The sequence below is a fragment of the Cydia pomonella genome, chromosome 7 (assembly GCF_033807575.1).
Source record: "Cydia pomonella isolate Wapato2018A chromosome 7, ilCydPomo1, whole genome shotgun sequence".
In the NCBI taxonomy this organism is placed as follows: domain Eukaryota; kingdom Metazoa; phylum Arthropoda; class Insecta; order Lepidoptera; family Tortricidae; genus Cydia; species Cydia pomonella.
Window position 1 is genome coordinate 11,818,695 of NC_084709.1, and position 27,492 is coordinate 11,846,186.

A 27,492-nucleotide genomic window follows, 5' to 3' on the forward strand; every position below is an offset into this window, starting at 1 on the left:
AGTGCGATAGAGAGGCAAACTCAGTAACGCCGAAAATGACATTATACTACGCCAGACAGATGGAAGCGTGCTATTGGATGACGAGTGGCGAATAGGAATTGAACACACTGCTTCATAAAATTGCGGAAATTGCGGGAAAGTACGAAATTGGTGTGATCATGAACATGGTATGAACCTTGTTTCATACTAGTCGTTGCGAAATAATTCAATATTTACTTTTGGATAATATAAAATATGTATCCTAATCATGTATGTATCTATTTAAAGATGTTTTTGCAACCAATATTAGTAAAATGAAAGCTTCAATTTGTGAAACTATAAAAACGACAACGACTCTAAAATTCTACAAGGTTAATCTGGTATGTACGCTCGCCAATCGGCGATGCACATGGCATTAGAAAGAGACAATTATATGACAACACATGAGTGAGAAAAGGTTCGAGAGTTACTAATGTCGTGTAATACGATTACGAAGACTCGTAATCTTACGTGGTTTTTATAATCATAACAGAAACCATGCCTGTGATGCCTGCCATGCCATACGAGTGTAAAGTGACATATGTAAAAGTAGCTGCGGCAGTCATAACTACTTTTACTCCTTCGATAGAGGTGTGGGTTATACAGTCAAAAGATTTAATTTGTGACCCATTTCGTACCTTGTCACAGTTACAATAGTATGAGGTCTCTAGCGAATTTCATGTTGTTTATCACTGTGACAAGGTACTAAGTGGGTCACAAATGAAATCTTTTGACGTACAGGCAAGTTACCTACGTTATTATCAAAGATTTATATAACTTGTTATTATATACAGTGCATAGGGTGGTATTCCAACTGTCCAATTTCTTGATTCTATGTGCATTGCGTCTCATTCTTTCATTAAGAAAAATTTGAGATGCAAATACACAACACATTGGACCAAGAAATTGGACAGGTGGAATACCACCCTTAGGTATATTAACATTTTTCCTAGGTACATTTCCTATACTTTCCAATCCAAGAAAACATCCTTTTTGTTTCTCTAGAAATTCCTGAAACTCAGATATATGCCCTTTAACAAATCCCCACTATTTTTGTAACTATGTATATACCAGGGGTGGCCAACTTGATTAGACCCAAGATCTCCTGTTTACTAACGAAACCCTGTGCGATCTACCAATTACATACTTCTTGAAACCTTAAATGAAACTGGTCTACGTATTTATATTTTTTGCCTTGCCACGATCGACTGGATTAACAGTCGCGATCGACCTGTTGGCCACCCCTGGTATATACCATTGCTGCAACGTATTAGGTAATTAAGTAATTACCTATGACTCATTTCTCTGCCTGGTTTTCGTTACCGGAATGTACCGAAATAAGGTACCTACCTATCCTACCTTTAGTTAATGAATGCTAATTAGATCATTAGTAGTTTCCAATAAGATAAGAGCCTCCTTATATATCTTACCAAATTAACTCGCGCATTTATATCATAACTGGCTGTTGCCCACGACTTCGTCCGCGAGTATTTATTTCCCTAAAAACACTTTCAACCCCTTTTTAGGGTTCCGTAGCCAAATGGCAAAAAACGGAACCCTTATAGATTCGTCATGTCCGTCTGTCTGTCCGATTCTGTCACCGCCACTTTTTTCCGAAACTATAAGAGCTATACTGTTCAAACTTGATAAGTAGATGTATTCTATGAACCGCATTAGGATTTTTACACAAAAATAGAAAAAAAACAATAAATTTTGGGGGTTCCCCATACTTAGAACTGAAACTCAAAAAATCTTTTTTCATCAAACCCATACGTGTGGGGTATCTATGGATAGGCCTTTAAAAATGATATTGAGGTTTCTAATATCATTTTTTTTCTAAACTGAATAGTTTGCGCGAGAGACACTTCCAAAGTGGTAAAATGTGTCGTCGTCGTCCCCCCCCCCCCCCGTAACTTCTTGAAAATTGGTTTGAACGAGATCTAGTAAGTAGTTTTTTTAATACGTTATAAATGGTGCGGAACCCTTCATGGGCGAGTCCGACTCGCACTTGGCCGCTTTTAACCCTATACGGGTGTGAATTTTCAAAACACTAAAATAGTTTTTCGTACTTTCTAACATTTTCTGTTCCTACTAATTTGAAGTCCTTACTCAAGGCGTCCCCGTCAAAAACTTTCAACCCCTTTTTAAAACCTATTAGGGGTTGAATTTTCAAAAACGCTGAAATTACATTTCTCGTATTTTGTGGAAATGTCTTATTACGAAGTTTCAAGTTCCTAACTTAATATATAAACCTTGATCCCCATACAAACTTTCATCCCTTTTTTAATCCCCTTAGGGGATGAATTTCTAAAAACGCTGATATTACTTTTCTTTAATGTTAATATTATACCTTTTACGAAGTTTCAAGTTCCTAGCTTAAAATATAATTTTAACGGTATACAAAATTTCAACCCCTTTTTAAATTCCTTAGGGGTTGAATTTTTCAAAATCGCTTCTTATCACTTGTATACTTTATAAATAAAACCTATTGTGCAGTAATTCAACTTTCTAGGTTTTGTAGTTTCGGCTCTGCGTTGATGAATTAGCCAGTCAGTCAGGACACACTAGGACACCTACTCCTATACTTACTTTACTCTTTGGGACACGCGCATTTATATATATATATGTATATATAAAGATAACAATCTTTATTTGCTTTACAAGGGGGCAAAGTGGATGTTTTGCCTCTCGTGTTCAGAATTGATACCCGAGCACGAGCTGACAAAAGACATGATATCTTGTGCGTTGCAAGGGCTCCAAGTAGGGTTGCCAACCATACGCGGGACGTCCCGTTTCTGGAGCCCTAGCGAGTATGCGTCCCGCAAAGGGCCCGCGCCGCGCGGGACGCAGATTATGCCGTATTCAAGCTAGACTAGATTAAAAAGCACTGAAACGAATGTTTAGTTATAAAGTAAAAGCGCGTGATTTTAATTTGAATATAACGCAACGTGAGTATTAACGAGCAAACACACGCTTTTGGCTTGGTACTACCCCGTTGTTGTTGACGGCCAATATACCCTACCCAGTTAGGTTGTGTGAAGGAGTACCGCATTTTACACCCAAGTCCCGCAATTTGATCGCAAATGTACCGCAAATCTGTGCACTAGCTCTAATAAAGGCACGAAGGTTAAACAAACTTTGATACCGAGTAAAACACCATACCAACGCGAAAATAATACTGATTGTAAAACATTACAATATACAAATCATATCCAAATAAACTATCAGCCCGATTTGAACTACGTCAATTATTAGATCTATATACGATATGGATCGGATAGTCAAAAGAGACCAGTGCATTACATCCGTGTAGGACAGAGAGCCAAGGAGCGCGCCATGCTCGGTATCAAGCTTCAAGATCGAGTAAGGAATGACGAGATACGTCGCCGCACCAAGGTGCTAGATGTGGGTTGCGTCATTACTAAACTAAAATGGAGTTGGGCGGGACATGTTTCTAGGCAGAGTGATGGCAGGTGGACTAAAATGTTAACGGAATGGTGGCCGCTTTCGGATAAAAGAAGCCCCTGGCGTCCGTTGGCTCGTTGGGTGAACGACATTCGGAAGATTGCGGGTCACTTCTGGATGAGATTAGTTCAGGACCGGGACAAGTGGCGTACTGGATGGAAGAGAGGCCTATGCTCAGCAGTTAGCGATAAAGGGCTGATATGATGGCTATTTGACCCATGTTCTTTCACGTACCTATGTATTTTGATAGTCTTAAATATCAAACGGTGTCGCCACTACTTGAGTATAGGTCAAAGGTATATCGCCATCTTTTCGTTTTTCCGAGGCACGTTTTTTCTTATACCCATACCGAGTTACATATATCTTTGCTAATGATTAAACAACATTTTTACTATTCAGACTAGGCATATCCAATTTATTTCACAGATTAAAGTTAGTTTAAAAAAGTTCAGTTTCATTAAAGTCTGGTGTCCGAGCCGAACATCATTGGAGAAACGACAGCCACCAGACTCCGATAGCTCGGGCACGTAGTCCGGATGGGTGAGGATCTGCAGTCCGGAGAGCGTGCTCTGTTCTCTCTAGTTCCAAATGGCCGAAGATCTTCTGGACGCATCAATGGGCCACAGCAGTAAGTAAATAAATTAATGGTTATATGGTTAACATAACACAAGGAAAAAGTACCTTACCTACCTATATAAATTTATCAATACCTACTGTTCACTATTACGATTGCGGGAAACATAGGTTAGTCAAGGTTATCGTCATACAAATATAAGTAAAAAATAAACTGAAAATACACAGATCCAGTAAATGGATATCTAGTTGGGAGGAAATAATACTGTTAAGAGGCAAGCAAGAGAATTGTATGGTGAAATGACCACCGGCATTTCACCATACAATTCTACTGCTTTCTCCGTGATTTTTGACCTATATTTGACCCTCCCAGAGCAATGTTTTTTTCAACATATATTAATATTATCAATATCTGTGTTTGACTGCTGTTTTTTTTTATAAAAACGGCCTAATTGACTTAGCCGCAAAGTAAAACATGGTATTCAAAACCGATAGAGTCAGACCAAGCTATGTTGGCAGCGATTTTGACAGCTCAGCCTGTGCTAACACCAACGTCATAATTTCATAGAAGTTTAAAACGTTTAAAAATAACACTTGCACTCAAAATCGCTGCCAACTTATCTTGGTCTGACTCTATTAATTAGCCCAAAAAAAATTGTTACAATTGGTTAAGTTTTGGAGGAGGAAACAATCGAGTACGAAACCTCGATTTTTGAGATCTTTCGCCTAAGCTGTAGTTGCCGCCTAAGCTTATCGCACTAATTTTAGGAGCCGCCCCGACAGCGCGACGGAGATATTCTAGAAAAATCTATCTGTGTTTTGATCTCTTTACTTTAGGTACACATAGGTATATAGGCAAAGCGGTGTTCAAAATCACTGATTATTAATTAAACAAGGTCCTATAATTTAAAAAGTACCTAATGTTCAGTTCATTCTGAACACTTCGCCCGCACACGTTGTTGTTACAAAGAAATACTCCGCAGGGGCAAGACAAGTAGGATGTTTTGATATGAACTTGTCGTATCAAAACCTCCTACTAATATTATTAGTAGTCTAGACTAGAAGGTAGTTACCAAGTTTCAACTGTTGGTAGCTACTTATGTTGTACAGTCGCCATCAGATATATCGGCGCGGCCAAGGTGCTCACAAATATCTGAGTACACCTCTATTGTCAAGGCGTTAGAGTGCGTGTTCAGATATTTGTGAACACCTTGGCCGCTCGTATATCTGATGGCGACTGTACCTACTGTCGAATTTTTAATTTCATTACCTACTTCGTTAGGATGATTCGGCCTAACCCGATTGGCCAGACCGAAAGCATACCTACTTTTAACAATTGTTCAAACGTGTCGTACCAACACTATCGTGGCGGCAATAATTTTATTCGCTGATAAGCATCCAATTGTTATCACGTCTGCACGTTAACCACAATTCATTACTTAAAGTACATATTGTTGGTGTAGTAAAAAACGAAAGAATAAATATATGGGCCAAACACATTTTTTTTTGTCAACGTCACAAAGACTAACGAGTAACTTTTCTCGAAGAAAGGTAAAGTATCGAATAATTGGCCTTTAAAAGTATTTCCTTGGCCCCTAATTTAGTAGGCAAAGAGTCAACCAGGATATTTCTAAGGCCACCAAAAACGTCAAATTCCTGTGAAAATTAGACGTTTAAAGTGATGGCGCACTCTCACACTGCAATCTTTGTAGAGTTAGCTTAGAGTGTAGTGCCATTAAGATTGAAGGGATAAATCAATGAAGAGGGCATTATAGTCGCTAGTCGGAGTAACGTAAGAATTAATTTTTGACATTTATGATTTTTTTTTCCTGCAAGGCTTCAAGGGCTCTTTCACTCGGTCTTATCTTATTTTCATATCTTCTTCTTTCGTCGACGTCGGCGACCACCTTTGCCATCTCTCTCCTGCTCTTGGCCATTCTTGCCAGTATGGCTGCGTTATTCACGTTCGTCCATTTCTTAATGTTGTCAAGCCAGATGAATCTCCTTCTTCCCCTTCCCCTCTTGCCATCAATTTTTCCTTCCAATATTAGTTGTAATGTATTATTTTTGCCATTTCTGTATATATGTCCAAAATAAGATATTTTCTTTTTTTTTCACCGTTACCAAAACCCCCACCTTTTTCTTCATTCTTTCAAGCACTTCCACACTCGTAATTCTATCGGTCCAGGATATTTTTAGCATGCGCCTCTATTGCCACATTTCAAATGCGTCTATTTTCTTTTCCATCGCTTTATTCAGAGTCCAAGTTTCGCAGCCGTAGAAGAGCACTGACAGTACATAACACTTTACAAGTCTCCAACGAAGCTTTAGGTTGATATCCTTATTAGTGTATATAGACTGCATTTTTATAAAGGCGTTTCGCGTAATCTCGACCCTGACAGGTATTTCCTGCTCCATGTCACAGTCCTCGTTCAGCCAGCAGCCCAAATACCTATACTTTTCTACATTCTCTATTGGTGTATTAACTATTCTTAAAACGTGTGGAGTTGTATTAGATTTGCTTACTACCATATTGCTTATGTTAATTTTCAACTTGTAATGATTTATTTAAACGGTTTAATAGATGTTGTAATTCTTCAGCACTATTTGCTAGCAGGACGGTGTCATCTGCATATCTTAAATTATTAATATATTTCTCATTACATTTAATTCCTATATCGACCCCAAAGGCTTCTGAGAAGATAAGTACGTTCAGAATATAAGTTGAAAAGGCTTGGGGATAAAATACATCCTTGACGGACTCCTTTTAGTAAGATTTCTAAGTCTTCGGTGGCTATATTTCCGACTATGATGTGAGCAGTCTGATTCCAGTACAAATTTTTAAGTATTCTAGCGTCTTTGCTGTCAATGTCTGTTTGGTAGATTACTCCCATAAGTAGCAGGTGATTTACGGTGTCGAATGCCTTTTCAAAATCGATGAAGCACAAAAATACATCTTTTTGATGTTCCAAACAGTTTTGTATCAGTTATTTTCATATACATAACTATTATAAGGGTCAATTCTTAACTGTCAAAAACTATTCAAGTTAACATCGACTATAAGTGTAGTTACCCTATCTGTAAGTAATTATAGAACCGGCGGCCGCTTGGGGTAAATGGGTTATGAGTGCCCACCACACACCGAAAAGCAAGACCCCAACAATGGGGACCGACAGTTGGAGTTTGAACCCAGGGACTCTTTGGATGAGAGCAACGAACTGTCGGTCTTTGTGGAGATTCTTTGGGGGAGGCATATGTCCAGCAGTAAACGGTCTGTCGGCTGATTTGATGATGAATATACTACATACTACTTAACAAATTCAGTTCCAGCACGTGCTGCGCGCTACGAACGTAGCCAATAACGTGTATGTAGCGAAAAGCGACAACAAACAGAGCGCCCGCCTGGCGGGTTGCTGGCAGTGAATACGTTAATATTAACACGAACTCGATTCGAATATTTTAAAGTTCGAATCGGACGGGAAGAGACGAAGTCGCGGACAGAAGTGGTATAGGGAGCGTGCATGAACTGTAGGAGGCAGCACAGGAGCCGTCAGATTTTTGGCGCGAGGCGTAAATGTGATGTTTTTTGTTCCGATGTAGCCCACAAGATGACAGAGCCTACTATGCACAAGAGAACACGTGACGTGTACATGTGCATGTTTATGGTTCCGATTCAGGCCACAAGATGGCAGATCCTCCAACGCGCACGGTCCCTATATAGGTGTATATTTTACAATGCGGAGTAAGGTGTAGTGGAGGAAAGCCGCATATTTTGGTATAAAATTAGCTCTTATGTAAAACTTCACTTTTTAATCGAAATTTCGTAAGTAGGTTTGACTTTGACCCAACCAAATCGTGTGGATTACCAAAAATACGCACGTGCAATAAAACGTATAAAATATTGCACCTTTACTTGGGCAAAATGTTCATGCCAGTCGAAATATCTAATTATTAGTTAGCTTGGAGGCAATAAATGCCATGCGGTTTCATGGAGAAGACTCTTAAATGTATTGTGTGTAATCTGATTTGTTCCGCCATTGACTAGAAGAACAAATAGAAAGATCCTAATATTTCTACACACGTTGCCTACAATAGGTAATTCGTTATGAATATGAAATTAATTATTGTCGGCGTGTCAGTTGAAACTAATGTAATTTAATTGAAAGGAAAATAAATTATTAAATCTAATTTCTCGTGACGAATCATGAATTGTAATATTATTAAAGTATATTTTAACGATCTATTTCTTCCAAGGAAAAAAAAAACAATAAATTAAAAATACATAATTTGTATACAACTTTTATTCAAAGTAATTACATAGCAAAGTCCTCTTTAAAGTTATAATCGTCCTTTCTACTCGTATTTTTAAAAGACGTTAAGGTGACATTTTCTAGAACACCCGCTAGATTCACTGCCACCTTTTCATTCCTTGCGTGTTTCTTCTTATCTTTCTTAAACTGCTGTTTTCTTAATTTGTTCAGCCTGGTGTTGCCTTCCAGGAGCATTTCAGGGTCGACCTTGGCACGCTTAGCTTCAGAACGGTCTTTGCTTAATTTGGACCTTATGTTGAGGGTCTTAGGGAGAAGACTCGATTCGTCCTCGTCGACTTGCATTTCGTCTAGCGCTTTGACTGGGCCTGTGCTGGTGATCTGCGGAAAAACACAAACTATAATGGAGAGACTAAAATACCAAAACATTTAAATACCCTTACACAACAACAAATAAATATGGACAAGCTGTCGCGACGATCGATCGGATCGAGTTAAGTCGGATCGGATCGTGTCGCGAAGGTTTAAATCTAGTCTGACAGCTCTGGCAACTTCTACTTATTTATAGATAATGATGTAGGTAGATGAAGATTTTAATACGCTGTGGTAGCTAACTGACGGTCATTTTGTCGTTAGAGCTTCAAGTGTTTAGAACTGTGATAACAAGTGTTAGTAAAGTGAATAAAGGCGACGCGTGGAGTTGGTGACCACAGATAGCTAAGTGTTTAGTGTTTACCGCTTTGTTATATATTTATTTCTTATACAATTAACTAATTCATGTTCTGGCTTGCCACGTGACTACCGTGGAAGCAGTAAGTTTGTATGAGTTGAGCTTGCCACGATTTACGTCGTGGTAGCTGTTTGGAGGCCATCTTAGTTAAGGCGGACTAGGTGTTTTATGGATCTGTAGGAGTCTGTGTCTTTGGCCGCAAGATCTTCCTTTATCAATGTGTATAGAATGGCTGGTTTAGCTGTTCGGTGCTCCAGGTAAGGGGAGCGGTTACTTCAGAGTTTGGCGCTAGGAGTTCTGTAGCTTCGTCTGCTAGGTTCTCCTTTATCCACACGCAAGGGGCGGCTTCGGCTGCTGTATACCCCTTTGGATGTGCAGCTACGTAGGTAGTTGGCACTTTTAACCTTTATCCGGCCGGGTAAGATGGTCCTCATGTGTAATAGAGTTAACTGATAGATTTATATGTAACTCTTGTTTATTGATGGATGATGCTATCTCTTTGGAAATAGATATACGAAAAAATACCGTACTCAGCTGTAAACACTTGGTGATCGTTGTAATCATATAATACCTTTAACCACAGATTGTGCATGAGAGGCAAAAGAGCGAAGCAGATAGACGAGACTACGACAGGACAATAAGGTAGGACTAACCACTCCTACCCCACATACACACAATACCATTATTTATATTGTCGGGGCGTTCTATAGTCTGTAGACTATTGTCGGGGTCTAGTACATCTACTTGTCTATATAGTATACATTATGAGAACGCCGCGACACAAGCCAATAAGTAGAGAAACATCAAGAATAGATTCACTCCTAATTATGAACCTCCTCAGTCCACATATTAATATCTGAACTTATTAGGATTTTTGAAATAGCTGGAGTTGCGTTTCCCTTGCCAGTCAACAATGGAAACACAACGTTTAGCACCCTACTCTAACTAATATGGGATAGCATATTGCTTAAAGCAGTTGCTGTTAATATGATAAGCTACTAAAACATTAGACAAGTAAGGGATTCAGATCGAAGGTCATTGGCGCCAGGGAGCCCCTTAAGTTTTATTGCAACATAAAGACAGTCCTTCATCAATCGATCAATGTGTTCAAGACTTAATTCTACACTTTATCACAGAATAAGTAACGGTAGAGTAACCGTACAGAAAGGAATCTTCCTACAAAACCGAACTATGACAGCGATTCAGGGACGAATCATGTTATCCCTTTATTATTATTATTATTTATTTACCACACTTACAACTATTTTTACAGGATACTAAGCCTAATACAATAGTGTAACTATTTTAACAATCTTCTTTATTCCTTAATTATATATATCGTTACGCCTATTTTACACGACTTCCCACATAGCCAACATCGTCCCGCCCTGATCCGAGTAGGTCTAGAGGTGCCATTAGTTAAATCTGTGCCAAAATCACGCTGGAACTTTAATAAAGCCGATTGGGAAGACTACAAACAAAAAATGGACGCAAACATCCGATGGATTAAACCCAGCGTGGCGAACTACAAGCGATTCTGTGGGTTAGTGCGCAGCACAGCCAAGAAATGTGTTCCCAGAGGCTTTCGCAAGGAATACATCCCCGGATGGACACCTGAAATAGAAAAAATATACCAGAGGTTCCTGGCTTCGCAGGATACTGATACAGCGAACGACTTGATTTCAAAGCTAGATGAGTGCCGCCGACAAAAATGGCTGACCAACGTCGAAAACATGGATTTCACTCACTCGAGCAGAAAAAGTTGGGCATTGCTTCGCAAACTCGGGGGCGCTGCGGAACCACAGAAGCAAGATTTCCCTATCAGCCCGGATGACATAGCGGAACGGATGAAACGTATCACAAAGAGTGCTCTTGCCGATAAAGCTTTTACTAAAACCATCCAACGAGAAAGCCAAGCCATCATGCAAGAACAACATCGATGTGACGATTTTGAAGTCCCTTTTACGCCGGATGAAGTATTTCTGGCCTTAAAACAGATGAAGTGTGGAAAGGCAGCCGGTGTTGATGAAATATACCCTGAATTTCTATCTCACCTGGGCAAACGCGCTATCCGCTGGCTGGCCGAATTTTTCAATGACATCTTTAACACCAGCACTCTACCATCAATCTTCATGAAGTCAAAAGTGATCGCAATTCTTAAGCCGGGAAAATCCCCAGACGACGCGGCAAACTATAGGCCGATATCTTTATTGAGTGTCACATACAAATTGCTTGAACGCTTGCTGTACAATCGCCTTAAGGACACTGTTGATAAAGAAATCCCTATCGAACAGGCGGGTTTCCGCACTGGGCGCAACTGCACGGATCAAGTTCTCGCGGTCACTACCCACATAGAAGCTGGCTTTCAACGAGGAGAGAAGACTATGGCTGCGTTTGTGGATCTCCGAGCAGCATACGACACTGTATGGATAGGAGGCCTCTTGTACAAGGCCAGCCAAATAATAAAATCATCCAAAATCCTACGTCTTCTGAAAAGGATGCTTGGACCACGCGAAATTAAAGTTCATCTCGGTGAAAAGGAAAGTCGCTATAAACTATTAAAAAATGGACTTCCTCAGGGCTCGGTCTTGGCTCCTCTGCTTTTTAACATCTACACTCGTGATATGCCACCGACGCAATGCGATAAATTTGTTTATGCTGATGACCTTGCCCTCACCACCCAGACCAGGGACTTCGAAACTGGCCAAGCGACGCTCACGCGAGATCTTCAAGTCCTAAATGAGTACTACGTGAAATGGAGACTCTGCCCAAATCCCACTAAAACGGAGGTAGCCGCATTTCATTTATCCAACAGTTTGGCAAGTAAGGAAATTAATGTTACTTTTTGTGGTAAGAAGCTTCAGCATAACTTTACCCCGAAATACCTGGGAATTACTCTGGACCGGTCACTTACCTACAAGCCCCACCTAGATAGCTTAAGCCAGAAAGTGAAAAGTAGGGTAAACCTAATAAACAAACTCGCGGGAACGTCATGGGGTGCACGAGGAGGTGTACTGCGTACTTCCAGCTTGGCCCTCGTCTATTCTGCAGCGGAGTACGGTGCCCCGGTGTGGTACAAAAGCGCACATACGAGCAAAATCGACGTACACCTCAATAGAGCTATGCGTACAATAACTGGTAACCTAATGCCCACACCTTCTCAATGGCTGCCAGTATTGTCCCACATTGCGCCACCAGAATTAAGAAGAACTTACGCCGCCTCTAGAGAGTGGGTGAAAGCACAAAAACCGTCGCTCCCCATAAGGAGAACGTTAGACAATCTCCCTAATATGAGGCTGCCATCTCGCAGACCATTCTGGTCTAACCGCAAGTTTCAGGGTCCCGAAACGTACAGTATTTCCACAGAATGGAAAGACCAATGGGATGCACAGAGTTTAGGCAACGCTGTCCTGGATCCAACTAAAGAGCCACCAGGATTCAATGAGCAACGGAAGATCTTTGTGTCTCTCAACCGCATCAGGACGGGAGTTGGCCGATGTAATCATACTCTGCACAAGTGGGGCTACAAGACCTCGCCTGGTTGCGACTGCGGTGCGCCGGACCAAACAATTGCGCATATAGTAGAAGAGTGTCCTCGGAGACGGTATGCTGGAAGAGTTGAAGAACTCTATGAGCTTACAGCGGGTGCCAGGGATTGGCTATTAAACTTAGATATAGATTTATAATATAAAAACTATAATGTAAAATGCTTATAACGAGGATAAAGCCATACGATAATAATAATAATCGTTACGCCTATAACATATAATGTACAATGCCGACTTTGTGAACTCATTTATCGAACACGAAAACAAGTCAATATTTTCGGCAATTAAATTGAGGGTGCGCAATGCTCGAGTCAGCGGAGCCTTACCGAGCAGGTCCGTGCGCCCGCGCGGCACCACCCGAAGCCGTGCTCGGCGGCGGCGCCAGACATACCTATCCGGGACACACAGACTCAACCCACTCAGGACTACGCTGTTATAAGTTTTGCCTCTGAGTATTTTGAATACGTATGCTGCCAGACATAAATCTCTACGCGCCTGCAGTTCATTGTAACCCACCATGCCCAAGACGAATAGAGTTGGATACATGAGGGGGTAAAACGGATATACTCCATACTTCCTCAAATACAAGAATCGAATAAACTTATTCTGAATGCGCTCCACCATTAGTTGATATTTTTGGGCGGAGCCCAGATGACCGCGTTACATTCGAGGCTACTGCGAACCAGCGCGTTGTATAAAGCGATGATTGCTCCTATACTGGTAAAACCCTTGGAACGACGAAGTATAAATCCCAGCATTCTGTATGCTTTCTTACCAATAACGGCGATATGATCCCGAAACCTCATATCAGATTTGAATTTCACTCCTAAATCCTTAACTTCTGTCACTCTTTTTAATTTTGTGTCGTTGATTACGTAGTCATAGAGGATGGGGGAGTGACTTCGAGTAAAAGTAATAGTTATGCACTTCGATGTATTGAAGCTTAACTTGTTACCCTCGCTCCATGAAACTACTCGATCTATGTCCCTTTGAAAAGCCTCACAGTCTGCAGTAGTTTTGATGGGCAGATACATTTTTAAATCATCGGCAAATAAAAAGCATCCTGCATTACTAATAGCCCGAGGCAAGTCATTGACCATGATAATAAACTCCAGAGGGCCAAGGTTACTCCCTTGACTTACTCCCGATCTAACGAAGTACGGTTTCGACCTACATCCCGCGTATTCAACAAACTGACGTCTGTTACTCATATAACTTGCAAAGAAATTGAGCAGATGAGGGGTAAATCTGACGCCTGCTAGTTTTCTCAGCAAGATGTCGTTGTCAACGACATCAAATGCCTTTCGGAAATCGAAATAAGCGGAATCAACTTGCCCCCCACTATCCACTTCCGGTATTACTTGAGACACGTAGTTTAACAAGTTACTGGTTGTGCTATAACCGGGTCGGAAACCATGCTGAGAATCCGACAACTGAGACTGTAATTGACTATAAATATTATTTACAGTACATATGGGGCTACTTTATAGCACTAGTGCGAGAAGTAGCATATTATGTTACTGTGTCGAACATTTAAAGGGCCATATGTACTGTAAAACGTTGTACGATACATGTGCGGATAGGTAATTCGCAACTCGTGTCGATTTAAAACACTCCCTTCGGTCGTGTTTTAATTTATCGCCACTCGTTTCGAATTTCCTATTTTTCGCACTTGTATCGTAATGTACTATTATGGTACTATCCCTTTCGGCTATTTAGGGTTGTCAAAATTGAGGTGATTATCTTATCTGTGGTTGTGCTAATAATTGCTCATAGCAATGCTGAGCCGAGAACGCCCGAACGCTGCAGTTTCCCCCCACTGACCTGATGTTTACATAATAGGCGGGTCCACACAGATGACGTATGCTCGCTCTGTGTGGACCTGGCTAATTGGATAGTTTACCTTAATAGTGTCTGCAATGTTTCCATCGTTGAGCGCTTTTCACTCATAGTTCCACTGGTCTTAACTGATCGCACCGAACAACTGAGTTGCGACTGAGAATGCATATAATTCTATACTTTATCTTAATACCATAGGATTCAATTTACCTTAATGGCTTCAGTAGTGTTTCCATCATTGAGGGCGTCCATGACTTCAGTCTCCATGGCTTCAAAGGCGTTGATGTCGAACTCCTCGGCAGCGGCTGATACGATTTTGGCGTCCACGTGGATTTCCGAATCCATCGTCTCTGGGGGCTCGGTGTAGTAGCGGACCTGGGTATATAAATATTATTTTTACTATGGGACAACCTTACAGAAATTAGGTGACGAGGATGTAAAGTGTTTCTTCAATAAAACGTCAAGAAACAGTGCTTTTCTATAGAAAGTGTAATATTACAAAACCTACTTAAAATGCGAGAGTAAAAAGAAACAGATTGGGGAACATACATCGTGACGAATTACGAACCTCCTCCTTTGAAACGTACGTAAAACGGATGTATGACAACTTATAAACCTTATTGCAAACACATAGTGGCACCAATAGTCAGTTAATTTATTAATTACTAATCAGTTAATTTATTATTTAGTGTTAATCTTATTGTGGGGACAAAATCAACGTACTGGCAGAGTCATACATCATTACGTTGGCTGTCTCGCTCGCACTCGATGTCTATAGCGATCTACAGCTTTCTCACTTAATTTTATTGCCTTATAGGTACAATGTTCATACCTTGCCCGTATTCCAATCATTGAGCAGGATTCTGGCGGCGGCGTCCTGGTCGGGCACGCCGCCCTTCTTGTAGCGGCCCATGCGCGACGCCACCGACGCGAAGAATTCCTGCGAAGCACCGGACCTCCATAAATCAACATTCAAATGAAAGAAGGGTAAAATAGACGCTAATTCAGAGGCGTATTTAAATAATTGGCGCCCCCGGGCCAATTAGATTCGCCGTCATATTAAGTGATCAATGATTAAAATGTTTTAATTTTATTAATAATAGCAAATGTTTTAATTTTAATAATTACTTAAGCTAACGCTTATAAAGAACCTAAATGGGCGAAAATTAAGAACCTAAATAAGAACGCGAGCGAAGCGAGCGCGAAAAAATTTACTATAGAAATAAAGCAATTTGATAGCCACCTGAAAGCTCACGATCGTCGCTCCCAATAGCTAGTACACACCCAGTCGCCGTGGCCGAAACCAGCTAGAACAGGATGATGACCCATAGTACAAGCTTTGCTTAGCCGCCCTTTGCAGTCTCCCGCCCCGGGCCATGGCCCCCTTGGCCCTAGGGTAAATACACCCCTGCGCTAAAAGGGTTGCTTCCATCTACAAATCTTAGGGCAGAATTGTATCCCAATAAATTCTTTTGGATTATAAGAACATGTTAAACTACTTTTAGGGGACCTGTAATGACCATATTTTTGTAAATATTGAATTTAAAATATCTTTTGGCACACATCACGTGACCAAACTCGAAACGTCTTTGACGATTCTGATGACGTCACAACTCTCGGATTGACACTGTTGACAGTTAGGCGATAAACAACAAATGACAAATGTCAGTTGACGGTTCGTATCTTCTACGTGTGTATGTAGTTATGTGTCAAACCGTAAACTGTGACGTCACACAATTTTCAAAGAGCGTTTTGGGCGCGAAAGCATCTGTCAAAATATATTTTGTTAATTTAACATATTTAAAGCCGTTTTTAGTATAAAAGTTGAATTTTAGGGCAAGTTTTAGTTAATATAGAACGTAATACAAGCGTTTTAAAAAATTGGAAACAACCCTATTGTCGAGTTGCGGAAATCGGCCGAAATGAAATAAAATAAACCCTCAGTCGTTTTTGCTGACAAATTTAGACCCCTAAAACTCGAGTCTAGTAGGGCTCACAATAGCGTTTTTATATTACCTGTGGTGTGCTGAACTCCGGTATCATATACAGATCAACAAGGGTAGCTTTGTTAGCCCGCTGAAGTATGGCAGTCGCCGGAGTCACGGGGTCCTTAAGGCTGCCCACTCGGATGGCGTTCTTGAGCGCCACGGAGGAGTCACTCTCTGCTCCGGCGGTGAACACTATGCCCGGGCTGTCTAGGATCTTGATCTTGGAGTCTAGTTGGACAGTCTGCATTTGCCTGTGAAAGATTATTTTAAATTGTTTTTAAAAAGAAAAATATATCTTGTGTTGAGCCTATACGTCAAGGTATATTTACGTATATATGAAGTAATATTACATAATACAAAGGAAGTACGTAGGTTTGATTCGAATGAAACACGGGATCGTATACGAAATATAGTTTTTCGGTGAAAGGAAATATTGTGACGAAACCAGACTTATCCGAATAAGGCCTCCTCCTCCAATTCCTCCCTGGGTTGGACTGCTTGGCTCCTGGAATACTGATGATAATGGAGCTCTTCCTAATGTATCACCCACACTTCACCGTGGTGTCATTACACTCTTGTTATTATTATTTTTTCGTTTTCGTTCACTTAGCTTGCACCATTTAGGTAGTTGAAACTTGTTGTAAAATTAAAATAAAAAAAGTGGCTGTGACATAATCGGACAGACAGACGGACATGACGAATCTATAAGGGTTCCGTTTTTTGCCATTTGGCTACGGAACCCTAAAAACTTACTTAGTGACTCCAGGAGTACTGCCCACATTGCATGCCTTAGAGCGATTCAGACTGTTGATGATGGAGCTCTTCCCAACATTGGGCAGCCCAACCACACCCACTGTGATGGAAGTCTTGATGCCTTTGTTGCGGCAATAGTTACCCAGGAGACTCATTAGCAACTCTGCGCCTACACAAGCTCCTCCTGAAAATTATAATAAAAAATATATTTAGCAGAATTTAGAAGGATGAACACTAACCAACTTGCTTTAATTACAATTTTGCCGTGGAAATTATAAAGGCAGGCACCATTTTGCAAACATTGTGATGTGGTGCCGCCTTCTTAAGGGCGACATCTCATTAAAATCACTTAACCTAAACCAAATTACCTTTCATCTCCTTCTCTTTAACAATATGTTTCATTTTCCTCCTCCCCAAATTATGTTGCTGGTCTTGTGTTGAAGCCTTAAAGGGCACGGCGGGGGCAGAGCGGCGGAGGTATTTGAGCCAAGCAGACAGGTTGGTGCGGGGCACTAAGTCTGCCTTGTTCAGGACTAAGACTAGTCGCTTGCCGGCATCTCTGACAGCCTCTTCTACTTGTGTGCAGCGGGTTCCTGGATAAACGTTGACAAATTAAATCATCAATTATTATTTCAGATGACTATATATCTCCAAGAGATTTTTTACAGATCATCATTTTTAACATGCATGAGCCAGTTACAATAATTGGTGGAACCCTGGGGGCGAAAGTAACTCTATCTGTTCTGTTACCTCTTCATGCTTTAAACTACTAAAGCAATTTAGATGAAATATGGTGTGGAGATAGTTTGCATCCCAGGTAAAGATAAATATAGTTTATTATTCAAGTAGGCATATTACAATACGCTTATGAACGTCAAATAAAGCTACGCCAGCTCTAACTCGACACCTCTGACCAGAGAAGATTTAAATCCCTCCTAAATTATAGGAGGGTATCCTAATATGGGACAAGCAAGAAACTCGGCGGGACAACCTCGTAGGGCATTAGAGTAGTTTTATCCTGAAATTATCCTTTAAGGTGTAGAGGGGGTGGAAATTAATATGCAGAAGTTCGTTTATAATAAACTTTGATTAATTTGTGTTTTCTTGGGTTCATACTATGCTATACTAAAGCCATTTGAAGAGTGTCTTTTCAAAAGGGCTTAATATTGTCTGGTTTTCATAGAGTAATAAGTCCATTTGAAAAAACACTCCTCATTTTAAATAGCAAAAATAGTCAGACATACTGCAATGTCGAGAAAACCTTACCCAAAGGGTCTCGTGCATCAACCACTTCCAAAATGACCTCAGCCTCCGATATAACCTTCTTGAACTCTCTATAGTAAGTCTTAAGTGAGTTCTCTTGTTTCCTGTCCTTGCCGAACTCCACATCATCATTTTCTGCACCACCTTTGAAAGCATCATGGACTTTGCCACGAGCTTCAGCATTTGTTACCTGTTGAAAAAAATATTTTAAATTATTAAACTACGGAACAAACGATTTTTTTAAAGAATAGTGTTAGATTTTGATTTTTTTAGTAGTCACACTACTATATGACTGTACTTATGCAGAAAACAACCAAATCCACTGAGTTACGGTTAAGTTACTTTGACAAAAATAGAAAATTGGTCTCTTTCTACATACTCGTAACTACGGTCACATTTAAATTATAAACAGTGGCCGAGGCGGAAATCAAACCGGCATCTTCAGCTTACACTAGACCACCCGGTCATGGCAGGACACATGGCATGGCATATCAAAAGGCAATGTTGAGTTTCAGTCAAACATTTAATTTTTAATTTAAAAACACTCTTGTTTATTGCTGACTGTACATGAGCCCAATCTTTGAGGCGACTAATAGTAACTGCCAAAGACTTCCACTATTCATCTTCTGGCTTCATCTTAGATTGGCTTGTTGAATAGATTAAGGAGATTTATAACGAAGCATAATTTCAATGAGTCTCGTTGTCTCCAACTGTCCCCCACCACATAATTGAGGGTGTGGCCAGAGTGGCCAGACAACCAACTCACGCGCTGTGATTGGACAAACCGCGCGGAGTAAGAAACGAGAGCGGCGCCACTAGAGGGAGGAAAAGTCGATAAAGTAACAGCTATCGATATTTTATATGATCTGAACATGACCTTGTTGTGTTGACATTAAAACGTTTTGTTTTAAGTAATAATTGCCATTGACTTAATTTATATGCTGCTGATGCAGAAAATAGTATGCTCTACTTGATTAAAAATGTCCTACAAGCAATATTACTTAACACTTATAATACACGTCTAAATAGCAAGAATTTTAACATAAAACCATGGATTACCCCAGGAATGACATACGTAAAATGATTACTTACTGTTCTTTGATATAGAATACTTAAATAAGTTATTTTGTTAAGGTTATCACCTTACCAGATTTTTATTGTGTACTATAGTCTATAATTAAGTGAATAATTACAAATTAATTAATATGGTCCTATTCTGCCTGAAACACAGGAACTCCTAGTTCAGGCATTTGTAAACTTATCCTTAATCCTTAGTCTTTAAGTGCTACCACTACTATACTGTTGTCAATAAATTATTTGTATTTGTATATTCCTTTAAATATTTGACCTTATTTTCGAGCTATGATTTTCAAGGTAGGAGTAAGGTATATCAGTCGATCCATGTTCTGCCACAAAGGTTTTTATTTATAAAATGTAATACTAAGGCTTTTAATAAAAATATGTTCCATGATCAGAAAGCTTTTTTTATGCTAATCAAAAATTAATAATTCATTAATGAATTTATTGATTCATTGTTTTAAAATTTTAGTAATGGATTTTATTAAATTAAAATAAAATAAAAAAGCCTTTTATTTCTGGGTGAAAATATTACAAAATATATAACCGGCCAAGAGCATGTCGGGCCACGCTCAGTGTAGGGTTCCGTAGTTACTCTTCCGTCACAATAAGCTAAACTGGACCTTAAAGTATAGTAAATTGTTAACCAAGGGATGAAACGCTACCTTTCACTTGAGTTAAACAAATAGGCAAATTTGCATAATCAGTACCTAATTAAAATAAGGCTTTTTACTATGAAGGGAAAACTTTATGCGATAACTCAAAAACAGCTAAACTGATCATGTCCGCTATAGTTTTCATTTAATGTCTTTCTTAAGTTCTACTTCCACGATTTTTTTCATATTTTTTGGACCTATGGTTCAAAAGTTAGAGGGGGGGGGACACATTGATTTTTTCTTTTGGAGCGATTATCTCCGAATATATTCACTTTATCAAAAAATGTTTCTTGAAAACCCCTATTAGTTTTGAAAGACCTTTCCAACGATATCCCACACTCTAGGGTTGAAGCGAAAAAAAAATTTCACCCCCACTTTACGTGTAGGGGAGGTACCCTAAAAAAAATTAATTTTTTAGATTTTATTGTACGACTTTGTCGGCTTTATTGATTTATATATTCATGCCAAATTTCAGCTTTCTAGCACTAACGACCACGGAGCAAAGCCTCGGACAGACAGACAGACAGACAGACAGACAGACAGACAGACAGACGGACATGGCGAAACTATAAGGGTTCCGTTTTATGCCATTTGGCTACGGAACCCTAAAAATACTTAACCTAGGATCTTAAACCTAATATATTTTTTTGTGAGATAAGACACCAGAACCCTTAAGAGGTAAAGGCCTCTTCCAGAACCCTCCACTTCTTTCTGTCTTGGGTCTCCCACATCCAGCTGGCCCCTGCCAGTTTCGTTATGTCATCTGACCAGCGTGCCACTGGCCGTCCACTAGTCCTCTTACCAATGGGCCCTTTCCAGGCTGTCGCTTCAGAGGTCCATCTTCCGTCTTGTAATCTAGCGACATGGCCAGCCCATCTCCATTTTTGTTTCTGGGCCTGGCTTAGTGTGTCTATAATTTTTGTCATGTCTCTAATTTTGGAGTGCCTAATCTTCTGTACTGTCTGTAATGGATTTTATTTACTGTTTGTTTAAATTGTTTACTTTGGAATTGTCGTTAGACGCGAGCACTCGCCTGGATTGTACTTCACAAAAAGGAGTAAAAACGAGGGTTACATTAATAAAATAGTTACAATGAATTTTTGAATGAAATTTCTTTATTATATTATAGCATATGTTGCCACCAGAATCCGAATATTACATAGAGGTATGAAGAACTGCGAAAGCAAATTATGTTAAATTATATTTTTGCAAGCATGAACATATTTGATTATACTTACAAGGAAGGGTACCCAACTGTCCGACTCCGATTTGATTCATTTTAATAATCTGTTATAGAGTAGTCTAAAATAACGGACACGTATTTTTTTTAGCTGCCCAAACTCAACCTATTGGGAGAAATTGTTCTCCAAAGTACTAAAAAGTTACTAAATCTTCCAACTCCTATAGAAAGAAAAAAATGTACCCACATGTGGTATGTAACTCCCTCATCCGTATAGTTTTTGGATGCACTCCTATTTCGACACGAAACAAAGGCATTTTAAGAAAATTGACTCACACATTTTTCGATGACAGCTAAATTCCGACTGTCGACGGCGGACACGGTATGGCCACAATCTGGCATGTGCCATGCCTCCGTTAGATATCGAGTACCTTCTATGATCTGAGGCTTGTTGGTACCAAGTTATTGTATAAATGTTTCAAATTTGATAAGGTATTACTATTCAAAGTTGTGTTAATTTACTTGCAAGATTTTATTACATTGTTAGTTATGTATCTCTTAAGTGAAGTGTTGCAAGTATGTTTAAAATACTTACCAAAGAATTCATGCTGACTTTGCTGTTTTGTTTTTCCTCCACTTTCTTTTGTTTCTCCAGCTTTGCCAACTCTTTCCTCTTCTGCCTTTCTTCTTCTTTGTGTTTCTTCACCGCTTCAACTTCTTTCAAGATGTCTTCCTTGAACGGACACACATTTGGAATCTGAACAGGTTTTGGCTTCTTGGATTTGTTGCTCTTCTTTGCCTCCTTTTTCTGTTTTCTGTTGTGTTCTTTTACCTTTTTCTCTATTTTGTAGCGCAGGCGCGCTGGTTGCCTTTTGGACGGCTTTTCTGTAACATTATTGCGATGTTAATGAAATTCTACTTAACATTATTTTTATCAGGATAATCGTGAATGCCATAACCATAATCTTATTTTACTCTCTGAATTAAATCAGAATTACACAATCTAAGGAGTATTCAAACAATAGTATTGTAGGAATAAATTGCATATTGCATGTGCAAGATAACCTATAACATCAGCATTAAAATGTATTAGGCTATATTCAATTTATTACAATATTCCACAATAAATGAACGATCTTACGAGTGTATTAACACAGCCCCATTAGGTGATATTGTAGTCGTATAAAAGAGAAATAGTTACAGAGTTTCAAAAATAGATATTAATTTACTGCTAGTACTTACTTAATTTGAACTTTGCCATTGTTCTTTACGACGAGTAATGTAATGCTTATTATTAAACTCCTAATCAGTAATCAAATTAGTTTAAATACTGAGGAAATTAAGGAATATTCTTTATTTATTCCATTCGGTAACTGACATTTTGCCAAAAGAAAGCATGCACATGTGAGCTGTCAGTGTCACAACACCGATCACGACACGTGACACTTGTAAAGTGTATTTTTCTACTAATGTTAGGAGTGCGCACATTTTGATATTTAAAAATATTTACTCAGTTATTATTACAAAGTTAACGACAAGGGTTAGGGGCAAAGAGTAAAGTAAGTATATAGTTAGGGGGCACTTAGAAATTTAGTTAACATTAGTAAAGATAGAGGCGATTTCTATTAATTGGATCGAGACAACCTAATTTTGCGTAAAGTTGACTTCCGATTATGCAAATTACATCACCATATGCCACTATGAAATTGGTACAATGTAAATACATAAATACACCGTTACGCATTACACACCCGTTATTTATACGTCAGAATTTCTTAGAAGTTTGACGCTTAAAATAGCACTTGCACAGTTTGGGCTATCAAAATCGTTTAAGAGCTATCTTGGTGTGACTCTAGCGATATAGTGCTCTAAGCTCAACATCATCAAATAATCATCATCAAATTTCATTTTATAACTGCCCGAACAGGTTGCAGCCTTCGCGAGTCCCGTAGTCTCAAGCTTACTGTTCCTTGTCATAGTTCTGGTTTTGTCTCTAACTCCTTTAACGTTCAGGCGATCCGGCTTTGGAATGATCTCCTACTCAACATCAGACAGGCTCAAACCAAGCGCATGATACGCAAGCACTTTTTCGACAAGCTCTCTGGTTAATTGTCCATCGTAGTCATAGTAAAAGCACTGGGTACATAAATTAATATATATGTATGTATATTTAATTTTAGTATATTTATGTAGTTTTCTGTTTAGCCTGATGGTTGACTGGTAGAGAATGCCTTTAGGCATTAAGCTCGCAATTTGTACTTTATGTGTTATATTGAGCAATAAAGTTTAAATAAAAAGCGGCCAAGTGCGGTGCGAGTCAGACTCGCGCATGAAGGGTTCCGTACAATTTAAGACGTATTATAAAAAAATCTTCTTACTAGATCTTGTTCAACATTTTACCACTTTGGACACACATTTTACCACTTTGGAAGTGTCTCTCGCGCTAACTATTCAGTTTAGAAAAAAATGATATTAGGAACCTAAATATCATTTTTGAAGACCTATCCATAGATACCCCACACGTATATGTTTGATGAAAAAAAAATTTTTTAAATTTTATTACGTATTAAAAAAAAAACTACTCACTAGATCTCGTTCAAACCAATTTTCGGTGGAAGTTTGCATGGTAATGTATATCATATATTTTTTTTTTGATTTTTCATTCTGTTATTTTAGAAGTTACAGGGGTGGGGGGGGGACACACTTTTTTTCACTTTGGAAGGTTCTCTCGCGCAAACTATTCAGTTTAGAAAAAAATGATATTAGAAACCTTAATATCATTTTTGAAGACCTATCCATAGATACCCCACACGTATGGGTATGATGAAAAAAATATATTTTTTTAAATTTCATGACGTATTAAAAAAAAACTACTTACTAGATCTCGTTCAAACCAATTTTCGGTGGAAGTTTACATAGCAATGTATATCATAAATTTTTTTTAGATTTTTCATTCTGTTATTTTAGAAGTTACGGGGGGGGGGGGGGGGGGGGGGGGACACATTTTACCACTTTGGAAGTGTCTCTCGCGCAAACTATTCATTTTAGAAAAAAATGATATTAGAAACCTCAATATCAATTTTGAAGACCTATCCATAGATACCCCACACGTATGGGTTTGATGAAAAAAGATTTTTTGAGTTTCAGTTCTAAGTATGGGGAACCCCCAAAATTTATTGTTTTTTTTTCTATTTTTGTTTGAAAATCTTAATGCGGTTCATAGAATACATCCACTTACTAAGTTTGAACAGTACAGCTCTTATAGTTTCGGAAAAAAGTGGCTGTGACAGAATCGGACAGAGAGACGGACATGACGAATCTATAAGGGTTCCGTTTTTTGCCATTTGGCTACGGAACCCTAATAAATCATCCGCGTGCAAGCATCCACAAACAAATAAATGTTAGCGAATACTAATGTAAGAAAAATACACTCGCCACATTTCATTTCTTGTTTTGAATTTGACATTAACTTGTTCAGTTAATAACTTAATACAGACTTAGATTCATTTTTGTAATAAAATTAATATTTAGTTATAGTATGGCCTCATTAAAAACTCTTATTACCTATAACCAACTAAATGAAATCTTTTATTCAACAGGAGAAATAAGGAATTGATTAAAGTAGGTAAGTAAGCTAATACACATATTATACCTACGTATTCAACAGGTATTCAAGCTTCAATAAATTATATAAAATGCCGCGTATCAAACAATAGGGAAGTAGGTTCACGTATTATCCTATTGTTAAAAACTATAACTTTACCTTTCTGTAAAGTTAAGTATAGGTTCTTTCTCAATGTACAAACCAACGCGAGTGTTATGAACCAGGTAGTTACCAACTTTATCACACGTTTCAAAAGATATAGTTTTGCCTAGTTTTAACTTGAACAAATATATTGGGAAAGAGCTTGAGATTAATTTTATCAGCATACTACCTATACTGGAATAGTTCGACAGTCGGTTAAATTAAAGTATTGTGTTAATTGGGACACCCATTAATTATCACATGTAACCGGTCAACAATACTGCATTGCATTGTGTTCATTATTGGCACCTACGCGATTCCAAACTTATAAGTAAACAAGCCATGTTTCGGGCCATTCATTGCGCGTTTCATTGAACGACTGCAGGGTAGGCTGCCATATGACGCGCTTTGTTCGTCACAGGCAGCTGCGTTTGCGAAGGGCCGTTTGTACCTGAGCAAGGTAACAGCAACAGGTCATTTCTCCGGGCGAGGGGAGCCACCGGCCTCGCCGTCTCGCGGCGCTTAGTCGCGAACCACCCGTCGCGTCGACCGCACGCCCGGCTACGCTCCAAATCGCAGACTTTCACGCGAACGACTCCAGCCACGCCGAGTTATGTGCGCTAACGCACGCTCCGATAACCGTCGTGTTGGCCTACACTCGTGACGGCTCAAATGTCGCCCAGTCTAGAAGGGATCATGTTCAACAGGAACGCGAACCTGTCCGCGCGCCGGCCGCTGCTGGCGGAGCCGCAGAAGCCCTTAGTGGTCCCGCCACGCGCGCCGCCCCGCGATACCGGCCCGCAGCGGCCGCTACCTGCGCCTAGGAACCTGCCCAATCCCTACGAATACCGACCAGATTACTGGAAGCCCTCGAATGTCGAACTTGAACGGAGATTGCAGGAAACAAGGTCCCGGGAGAAAATCAGTTACTTCCAGGATAAGTTAACGCCACCGGAGCTGAGCTTAGATAGGAGAGAGGCGGAGCTGGTGTTCAGGTTCGATCCTCACGCGTCCGCTGAGTATTTATCGAACCAGTACCGCGCTCCCACAGTTCAGTACGCGAAGCCTACGCCTGCGAACGGGTTTTCTAACCGTCTGCCGGACCGCGACGGGCCCTTCGTATTCGGCGTCCACAATCCCAGCCAATTCCCGATCCCGCGAGATCGTCGCGACGATGACGACTACGACTACTCGGAAGTCACCGAAGAGAATGGACGAGTAAAGGATGATGTGTCCGAAACGAACTGTTGTGATAAAGTGAACGAGTGGACGGCTCGGGACAAAAAGAAGAGTAGGACACTTAATCGGATGTTTCAGGTTAAAGGAAAGGTGAAATGTGCGAAGAAAGAGAAGATTAAGTGTGTGTTGGTGGGGGACGGGGCGGTGGGTAAGAGCTCGCTGATCGCGGCGTACGCACAGGACGCTTTCCGGGAGGAGTACCAGCCCACGGCCTACGACACATTCAAGGGTAAGCCGGCTTACTTTAAACCTACTCGTACATTTATAGGTAGGTACTTCGAGGAAGATATAACTTAGCATCAGACAGGTCCAGTGCAAGCAAAGCTGTCTAAAATGTAGGTCAGGATATACGAGTATACGACAAATTGAACTATCCGAAGGCACTTAATAGTTAGCAGTTATCGTATCGCTAATGACCTGATTTGCTGCACGATAATAGATGCAATTATAATATGAATTAACATTTTCCAATCGATCATTTTTAGCGACAAGATATTAATGTGTTGTCTAATGGCGTATATTAATAAAAGATTTCGTTATTATTTTAAAATAGCAAGATACCAAATAATAAACTTTGTAAAATGTAATTGCAATTAAGTTTTATAGGTACATATCGGTATTAATAATAACAGTAAGTCAACGGCACGGACATTCTGTGGCCTTATCAACAAAAGAAACTTGTTTTAAGCCATGCGTTTGTCGCTCACAAAGACTGCGGTCGGTTTCTTATTAAAAATTCTTGCTACGCTTTCTCATTTCATTTTATAATGAACGGGTGCAACAGAAAAGTTTGATTACGTAATGCAATTTTAGATGTAGGAATAACATTGCGGAATTGCTACATTAAACCTAGTATAAATTTTTAAATTGCTACTCTTGGGCAACAAAAGAACATTGCATTTACAACTCGATGGAGTTTTGAAACTAACTTCGGCATGCAGAGATTGCAGAGTATACGAGTATGCCGGCATCAGCAAGTACCCCTGTGTTCATAATGAAGCCGGCAGCGAGTTTCTCTTTGCTGGTTCAGTGTATAATTTCAGCACGCCGTGTTTTGATCAAAATTTCCGCTCAGCTATGGAAATACTCAAAACAAAACTGAGGCGAAGCTGTTGTAGTAACATTAGCATATCGTACGCAGTTATACAAA

General features: G+C 39.7%; 2 protein-coding genes across 2 annotated transcripts in view; one reads left to right on the plus strand and one right to left on the minus strand.

Moving 5' to 3' along the window:
- Nucleotides 1–8,328: 8,328 nt before the first annotated feature.
- LOC133519810 (guanine nucleotide-binding protein-like 3 homolog) lies at nt 8,329–22,761 on the minus strand. Its single transcript, XM_061853920.1, has 9 exons — nt 22,601–22,761; nt 21,954–22,243; nt 18,449–18,635; nt 17,551–17,775; nt 17,183–17,366; nt 16,458–16,680; nt 15,274–15,381; nt 14,652–14,816; nt 8,329–8,705 (listed from the first exon to the last, which is right to left on the minus strand). The coding sequence occupies exons 1-9, from the start codon at nt 22,617–22,619 to the stop codon at nt 8,370–8,372; spliced, it is 1,737 nt and encodes a 578-aa protein (XP_061709904.1). The 5' UTR covers nt 22,620–22,761; the 3' UTR covers nt 8,329–8,369.
- A 2,717-nt stretch (nt 22,762–25,478) lies between these two features.
- LOC133519829 (uncharacterized) overlaps nt 25,479–27,492 on the plus strand; it is a 51,710-nt gene continuing 49,696 nt past the window's right edge. The window contains exon 1 of the mRNA XM_061853951.1: nt 25,479–26,571. Coding sequence (XP_061709935.1) covers nt 25,776–26,571 — 796 coding nt within the window. The 5' untranslated portion in view covers nt 25,479–25,775. The remainder of the gene's footprint in view (nt 26,572–27,492) is intronic.